This window comes from Austrofundulus limnaeus, unplaced genomic scaffold (genome assembly GCF_001266775.1).
Source record: "Austrofundulus limnaeus strain Quisiro unplaced genomic scaffold, Austrofundulus_limnaeus-1.0 Scaffold203, whole genome shotgun sequence".
In the NCBI taxonomy this organism is placed as follows: domain Eukaryota; kingdom Metazoa; phylum Chordata; class Actinopteri; order Cyprinodontiformes; family Rivulidae; genus Austrofundulus; species Austrofundulus limnaeus.
In genome coordinates this window covers 344006-353044 of record NW_013952605.1, presented here as the reverse complement: position 1 = coordinate 353044, position 9039 = coordinate 344006, and the positions used below count along the sequence as shown (strand labels likewise).

The 9039-nt window shown below is 41.2% G+C and overlaps 1 protein-coding gene across 1 annotated transcript in view; it reads left to right on the top strand.

Annotated features, from left to right (window-relative positions):
• The window catches only part of svila (supervillin a), a gene marked incomplete in the record, with an annotated part of 61379 nt that overhangs the window by 48816 nt on the left and 3524 nt on the right, over positions 1–9039 (top strand). Inside the window, 14 exon segments of the mRNA XM_014018823.1 lie at positions 223–370; positions 454–599; positions 774–949; positions 2070–2220; positions 2777–3056; positions 4491–4645; positions 4746–4848; positions 5148–5355; positions 5458–5591; positions 7205–7360; positions 7452–7595; positions 7705–7826; positions 8056–8211; positions 8500–8520. Coding sequence (XP_013874277.1) covers positions 223–370; positions 454–599; positions 774–949; positions 2070–2220; positions 2777–3056; positions 4491–4645; positions 4746–4848; positions 5148–5355; positions 5458–5591; positions 7205–7360; positions 7452–7595; positions 7705–7826; positions 8056–8211; positions 8500–8520 — 2100 coding nt within the window.

Here is a 9039-nt window from a genome sequence, read left to right as displayed (position 1 = left end):
GCGCCGCAGAACTTCCCGACGTTGCTTGAAGCGCGTCCACCATAGACTTTGTATGTAAACCTGCTGCTCCTGACGCTGAAATTGCGTTCGGTGTGAACGCACCATAACTCAGTCAGATTTGCAAATAGTGTGGTAAATTTCCATACATTGAGTGCTAACACATCTTGCAAGATTTCACTGTCTTTTATTTATTATAAGATTTTCATTTTGTTTTCCATTCAGGCTTCAGAGTTGGCCAATTTCATCCAGAGCAAGAAGGATCTGGGTTGTCGAGCTAGCTTCGTTCAGGTGGTTGAGGAGGGCATGGGTGCTCGCAGCCAAGCTGTCAAGGAGTTCTGGAAGATTCTCGGGGGCCAGTTGGATTACCAGTGTGAGGATAGACATCACCCAGTCCTGAGGAGAGTCCTGACTGCAACAGCGCACAAGCTAAAGCCTTTGCTTTTCTCTCTGTAGCCGCAGGAACACCCGATGAAGACGAGTTGTACGAGAGCGCCATTGTAGAGACGAACTGCATTTATCGATTGATGGATGACAAGTTGGTCCCAGATGATGATTTTTGGGCCAGAATGCCAAGTTGTTCCCTGCTCAACCCAGCAGAGGTTGGATCTTGGGACTGTGTTTCTTTATTGGCATGTCTCTAAACTCAGTATATAAATTAGCCACAATGCTCAAAGTTAAAGATTACAAATATAACTGTGTGTGTTTGATGTTAAAGGTTGTGGCCAGACTAAGAACAGGACATTTAAAGAACCCTTCCTTGTGTTTGTGTGCAGGTTTTGGTGTTTGACTTTGGCAGTGAAATGTATATTTGGCATGGGAAGGAAGTGACTCTGGCACAGAGGAAGGTAGCTTTTCAACTGGCTAAGCACCTGTGGAACGGCACCTTTGATTATACAAATTGTGACATCAACCCACTGGACCCAGGAGAGTGCAACTCATTCATACCAAAGTATGGAACCTAGAAGACCGTTCATTTGATGTTTTTACTAGGGATGCATCGATCCACATTATTTCACTTCCAATCCGATACCTGAATTGGAATATCAGCCGAAACAATACTATTCCTATACCAGAGCTCTGTTTATTTTATTATTATTGTCATCATTATTTATTTATTATTATCATTATTGTTGATTTTATATAAGTTAGAATACAAATATAAATAGTACATGTGAACAAATTTAGCAAACCATTAATCACCTCATTGTTTTGGCTCAAACACACTAAAACTGACTAAACTGTCTACACTGAACACATGAAACTACCTTAGTTGTAAAATTCAAACAGGCCAAATATCACAGATTTTACAGATTATTACTCCACTCTCCATGGCCACAAAACTTCATTCAACTTTTGCATCTTTCTTCCTCCTGCTGCAGAATTTTTTAGCGCTTGAAAAAAAAACTTGTCTCTGTCTCACGAGCCAAACAACTATCTACCTCCTTTCTAACTGCGGGAGAATTGGGTCTTTTTTTCTCCACGAGTCTGTGAGTGTTTCCTGTTGTTTCGTGCTGCAGCAGCAATGTGGTTCAAAATAACTTTCATTGTCAGAAAAAAAAATTGCATGTTCTTTATCATAACTGGTTTTGTGTTTCTTATCAACACAATTTTAAAAACTGGTTGTGTAGTTGGACATCTCTTTAAACACACAAAGTCATGTTGTGGTGAAAAGTTGTTTCAACCACAGAGCTGCTCGTCTGCTAGCTGTCTGCAAACTGTGAGTTCCTGAACAGAGGGGGTGTCTCATTACTCCATGTCTAATTGAGACTCGCCTCCATTCAGGAAATCTACTCCACAGTTTGCARCCRGTCAGCAATCACCTCTGGAGTCRTTTCTGCAGACATTACAGCACAGGCATGGCTCATGGATTGGAAATCTCCCCATGTTGGATCGGAAAGTTATGATCCATTAATTATGTTTGTATCAGAACCAATAATGGATCTGATCAGCCTCACTCCTAGTTCTTACACATAATTGTCTCACCTTTATCGATTCACATGAAAGCCACCATATTTGTTATAATTTATGACGTGCATCTCGAGTAAYCAAACGTTGGTTTGCACATGTAGAAAAGGCCATGGCCGACCTGACTGGGCAGTGTTTGGCAGACTGACTCAGTACAACGAGACCACCCTGTTCAAAGAGAAGTTCCAAGACTGGAGCGACTCCAGGAAAACACCCAATCCCACAACAACAAACAACCACATTACTGATCYCAAGGTAAGGCTAAAGGACAGTTCAGAAGCTTGAAGTGGGGTTCTCTGGAAAGGTTAAGAACTATTAATGTCTTCAGTAGTGTRGGCCTCTCTTTGAACAACCTCAGTTTGGAGAAGTGGGAGATATTTTCTAATGGGCCAACAGCTCTGCTGGTGCCAAAACCAAAGTGGACCGCTGCAATCCTAACACAGCTCTAGTCTCTAAACCCCTTAGAGATTTGTTCAAAAACGACTTTAGAAACCTTTTCTCTGTCATCACTTTCACATTACTCACTTATTTACAAAGAATTGTATGGGATTTCATTTTAAGCACAATTTGCAGCACCAGCAGTTAGCTGTAGCTTTTCCAGTGCAGGCTGGGTGAACCTTTAGTAGGAACTTAATAGTTTTTTCTAGTCAAGGAACTGTAATGTTATGGCAATGTTAAGGGCAGTTTAAAGTTCTTTACAGGTACAGGGGAATTTAAAATAAATGCAATGAAAGACTTAAAATTTCAGCAGTAAATTCATAGTTTTTAAACTCTGCGTCGTCACACGTTCCTGCTTCGATCCTTATCTCAGGAGCTGCACACCTTCGATCAGCCTCATGCCTACAATGTTTCCTTGATGCTGCCCCTACGTCAAGCTCCAGTTTGCACCACGTTGGACGGGTTCAATGTGGGKCGGGGCTACGGCTTGGTGGAGGTAGATGAGTGGATGAGCTACGAGCTCAGCACTGTGGCGGTGGAGGTGTGGCACATCCTGGAGTTTGACTACAGCCGCTTACCCAGACAGAGCATCGGCCAGTTCCACGAGGGCGACACCTACGTGGTGAAGTGGAAGTACATGGTCAGCACCGCAGGTCAGTCACATGATCAGGGTTTAGMGATTTTCATGGTCTGCATTTAGGATATGAGGTATGTAGAAAAGTTAAGATTGAATTGTTAACGCTTCATCCCAGATTTCATGTGGTTGGACCAGTAGATGTAAGTCAATCAAAGAAAGAAATCTATTTGTACTGATGGAAAAWTTTGTTTAAAAAAAGTCACAATATCAGATCAAATTGGACCGTGTGCTAAATCTTTTTCTTCACGCTGACGTGTTACAGGATTGTTTTTGAAGAGGAGCAGACCAGCCAATTCCCATTCTCCATACAGCTGTGAAAGTAGACGTTTTCTGGTCAAAAACAAAACAAAGTCACACATTTAAAATGTCTTTAGCCTTAAAACAAGGAGTTACTTAAGACTTTAAGGAGCAAATATACCAGATCCAGCTCTGTGCTGATGGTAGGAGCTTAAATAAGCTTGGGTTACCTTTTAACACGATGCTTTTACTGTCAAAATTAATCCACACGACTTCTGTTGTCTGTTTTATATGTTGTTTTATGTTTAATTGCCTTGTAAATGAAGTTAAAAGTGCAATTATTCACAGGCAGGAATATTTTATTTTAAATTTTTCTGTGCTTGGAGTTTTTTGTTGATCTTAAAATAGTATCAGAGTCCTCATTTCAAATTTAAATAGATCAGGAAGTGGTTTTAAATAATTAGATCAGATATAAAATCATGTCCTCAATAAAAAAAAACTACTACCAATAAACTTCAATGGTCAATATGTGTTCAACCCTAATATCAAATCATATTTTTGATTTACACACTTTGTCCACAGTTTCACATCACAGAGTCGAATGTCTTCATACTTTATTGTATTTGTTCTGTTGTTACATAAAGCAGAATATACTGCATAAGTGTAATGCTTTACTGCCACTGTTTATATTTATCCTGATTTTATTTTTTTAAAATACCTCCCTGACTAATCTTCTGACACATTATCTAAAACGTGTCAAACTCATGGACCATGGGCCAAATGTAGCCTTTTTCAGCTTTTTATGTGGCTCATAGGAGCTTCTAAGATGCATTAATGTCCTAAAATAAGCTCATGCTGCTTTAAAGACATTAATCATAAACTACATATCCCATAATGCATGTTGATTTTTATTTTTGCCACAAAATGATAGCATCCCACGACTAGGTGGGTTAAAAAATAGTGTCCTGCAACCAGCAAGATTTGCAGTGAAACATTTTGCTGCATTTTCTCTGGTTACTTCAGTGTTTATAAAATAACATATTGAAACACTGTTTCAATGCAGGAAATACCATGTAGAGCTCAATTTGAAACATCAAATTTAATTACAGCTGGCCCTTTGAGGGCCACCGTTCTGGTCGTGTGGGTCTGTGAAAAGGAGTTAGAGACCCCTGGTTGTCAGATTATTGCAGCTCATTTAATGTTTTGCCCTCAGTTGGGAGGAGACAAAACCCAGAACAGCTGAAGACCAGCGGAGCTGGAAAGGAAAAGAGCTGCTATTTCTTCTGGCAGGGCTGCAACTCCACCATCAGTGAGAAAGGAACGTCTGCACTCATGACGGTGGAGCTGGACGAGGAGCGAGGTGCACAGGTGTGTCAGCATAAACCCCAGTGTGTGTTYATATGTGTTCATCTCTGTGTGAGCATGATGGTGAACGCTTAGCCTTGTGTTTTACTCAATACTTGTCCAGGTTCTGGTCCAGCAGGGGAAAGAGCCTCCGTGTTTCCTGCAGTGCTTCAAAGGAGGGATGATTGTCCACTCAGGGAAAAGAGAGGAGGAAGAAAACTCCCAGAGTAAGCCTTCTTCACATCGTTATCGCCTAACGAAGAGAAAAGGGCAGTCCTGATTTTACCTGTCTTTCTGTTAATGTGTGTTAGCAAAACATTTAATTAACCACTACATTAAAACCAACATTACATTAAGATCTCACCAACTGACCTTAAAGAAAATCACACAGAAATGGTTATAATTCAGTCAGTTTTACAGATATTGATCTTAAATTTACTGTGTTGGTAGCTGAGTCCTTCTGAGAGGCTTTTAAAAGACGTTATAACTCCAACATACTGAAGCCATCTGCTGCTCTTCCTGTCAGGTGATTGGCGGCTGTACTGTGTGCGTGGGGAGCATGAGGTGGAGGGCCACCTGCTGGAGGTGGTGTGTCACTGCAGCAGTCTGCGCTCCAGAGTGTCCATGGTGCTGCTCGGCGTCAGCCAGGCTCGGATCTATCTGTGGCACGGCTGTAAATCCCAAACGCACACGCGCGAGGTGGCACGCACCGCTGCCAACAAACTCAAAGAACAGTAAGTGAAAATGGCATCGCTGCAAAAGCTGTCAGGAGCTGGAACAGGGTGTGYTGTGTAAGAGTTTTTAATATTAATTAATTWATTTATTTTTTGGTGCAGCTGTCCTCTGGAAACAGGTCTCCACAGCAGCAGCAAGGTGACCATTCAGGAATGTGATGAGGGAGCCGAGCCAGCGGGATTCTGGGAAAGCCTGGGCAGAAGAGACAGGAAAGYGTATGACTGCATGCTGCAAGGTGAACGTGTACTCTTACTGCTCAATACAAACACAAATACACACCATCCAAAATCAAGTCTAAACCAGAGGTTGTACTAGACTTTTTCACTGTTCATCATTTTGACTGACAGGGTCAAAAAATCAATTTATTTTTAAATGTCACCTTCTGTAATAAACATTCAAAAGCTTTTTCTTTCCCATTAATGTTAATTAATATCCACTTTGAACAAGCTGAACAGATAATTCACATCAGTCAGATAAATACGTGGAAATTTTTCTCTGCAGTAACAAAAAAAATCCCACTGGCTGTGGACCCAATAACTTTAACTAACAGTTTTGGACTCGGATGGACCACTTCTCATGGCTGTCTTCATGTTCTGCTGCCACATGTTTTTCCCACCTGTTACCAACACCATGGTCATTTTGAGGCTTTTTAAAGAAACTTCAGACACTCAGCTGCCGTGACATGCCGAGTGAAGCCAATGAGTGAGAGAGCAGTTAATTGATTCGCTGACTAACAAGTGGTCAGAGGTGTTATTGCAACCTGTCAAAATGACGGACAGCCTTCAGATCTTCCTGTCACAGGAACAGTATGTGACTAAGCATCTTTCATACTAAAAATATAACCTTGAAGTTGGTTAATTGATTTGATAGATTTAGAACTGTAAAATGTGTGGGTCCTTTACAATGCAATGAAAATGTTTTTTTTTTTTTTTGTATAAAACACACCAAGAGTTCAGATTTTTTTCAATCACATCTCTTTATGTTCAGAATGATTGTGTTGAAACATCCTCTGTTAGTTGTAGACTGTTGCAGCTTTGCCTTTTTTTATTTGACTGAAGAAGGTATTTGATTGGACTTGGACAGTTTTTGTAATCGTTAGGGTTGGGCATAAACGTATTGTGCAATTAATCATCAGGAATATATTAATAGATTATTTTTTGGCATATGCGTTAATACGATTAATGCCAGCAGGCAGACTGACTGGTGCTCCTCTCTGCTTCAAATATGTCAAAYATTAAAAAAATGTTCTGTAATTTATTTATCAACACAATTTAAAGTTAGATGTATGGCCTAAAGTCTGTTATTTTGACGCAGTTTGGAACAGATTTTTACGAAGAGCAAATGTTTCCCACTAAATTTGTCATGTGACTAGGACATAAGACTCCAGGGGGTTAATTGTCAAATTATTGGTTTTTGGCTAAATACAACAATTAATCGTGATTTTTATTTTATTTATTTATTTTTTGCCAATATTGCCCAACCCTAGTAATTGTTTTTTTCTTTCTCTAAACTTCACCTATCTGCACTGGCTTCAAAGAGTGTTCAGACCTCATTCACATTTTGCAGTTTTATGTTGCAGTCTGATGCTACAATTGTCAAAATGCATTTTATTTTCTATTAATTTTTTTGCTGTACCCTCTAAAGTTAAATTCTTAGAAATACAGAATGTTTTATAAAGTAAGACCCACCAATCTAACCTCTAAGTAACACGTGTTTAAAGCTGAGATACATTCTGAGGATGAAAGTCTGCAGCAGACTATTGATCTGAACTTTTAATGCACCACCTAACAAAGAACATTAAGAGTTGAAGTTTTTCTACGAAGTTTAATCTGATCGTGTGACTTTCAGATCCTGGAAGGTTTAACTTCACACCTCGCCTGTACCAGCTGAGCAGCACCTCGGGAGAGTTTACAGCTGTGGAGCTTCTTTACCCCGCCAGAGACCCCAACCAGGTCAACTCCATGCCTTTCCTGCAGGAAGACCTGTATGCAGTCTCCCAGCCAGGTGTGTAGTAAACACACACACACACACACACGATTCACTGAAATCAAAGCAAAGAAAGATGATCATAAACAGTGGTTTCTGTCATGGTCAGCCCTGTTCTTGGTGGACAACCATCATGAGGTCTACCTGTGGCAGGGCTGGTGGTCTCAGGACAGTGAGAGCACAGGCTCGGCCCAAATCCACTGGGACTCGGACAGAAAGTGTGCCATGGAGACGGTGCTGCAGTACTGCAGAGGTACGACACCTCAGACCCCTCATGTCAGGGTTCCAACAGGTTTAAAGAGAGACTTTTAACAGATTTTATGAGGTGCCGTTGTCAACCGATGGGTTTTTTGTTTTCCCAGAAAAGAATGGGAGGAAACCTCCCAAATCGTATCTGATCCATGCAGGTCTGGAGCCGCTCACCTTCACCAACATGTTTCCCTGCTGGGAGCACAGAGAGGACATCGCCGAGATCACTGAGAGGGTCCGTACACATTTTACCTGCTCTGAAATGTGTCAGGCAGTACCATAGTCAGACTACATGAAGCCACCAGTCTTTGGCACACTGTAGCTGAGTTGAAGGTCCACTCAACTGTTCAGGAAAAACAAACCTGTTTGTTTCATATCAAGGATTAACTTTAAGATTCAAAGTGGACTGATTTATTTCTTTGTTCCCATATTTGTTGTTGTGTGAAACTTGTGCGTGTTTTCAGGAGGCTGAGGTGTGTAATCAGATCATCCTGGTGGAGGACGTGTTGGCCCGTCTGTGTAAGAGCAGGTACCCACTGGAGGAGCTCCTCACCCGGCCGCTGCCCGAAGGAGTCGACCCTCTCCGTCTAGAAATCTACCTGTCCAATGAMGACTTTGAGGTGAGGAGAGTCTACATGTTACTTCTGTTTTTTTTTCTTTATCATAATAAACAACAGCATATCAAAGCTGACAGAACAGTTGTGTATTTTTTTCCCTTTTCAGTGACTTTCCCCAGCTGTTTAACAGGTCTAATCATTTCACAAATATTTTTAAAATAAGTGAAAACAAGTCCCCGAGACTTCTGTCCCGTCCATCCTCCTCCTCATGTCTTCTCTTCACAATTCCATCATGTCAGCTTGTCTTGTGACTCCTATAAACTCAATAACCTGACTCCTTCCACCCTGCAGGCTGTAGGGGCTTACAGGAAGGTGAGTGGACTGGTTCCAGCATGGAGCACCTGGACTCGCTACGACCTCACTCTTTATCTTCTTCACCAAAACGCCGCTCTCTACTACCTGTGTAGCACTTTTAACAAAATGTCTGCACTCCTGCATGTTGTTCAGTGKCTGTGTCTCAATTCATGGGTTGCAGTCGACGTGGGCCGCAGGCCGCTCGTGTCGGCTGGATGCACGGCTGTGAAAYGAGACGGTCTAGTCCAGTGGTTCCCAAACTTTTTGTCTTCTGACCCACAAAATATTCATGGCAAAAAATTGTGACCCCAAATATTACTGGTCTGAGTACACAAACTTTGTTAATAACTCTAAAAACAAAGGCTACACAAATATAAATACTTATTTATACTTATTTTGTGTTTTTGTGATAATTATAGGGAAATATTACACCACCAAGTATTTTAATACCCTTTACATCGAGTTCTGGGGTCGGATTTATAAAACTGGCGTACGCACAATTTGAGCCCAGAAACTTGCGTACGCCACTTTTTACGC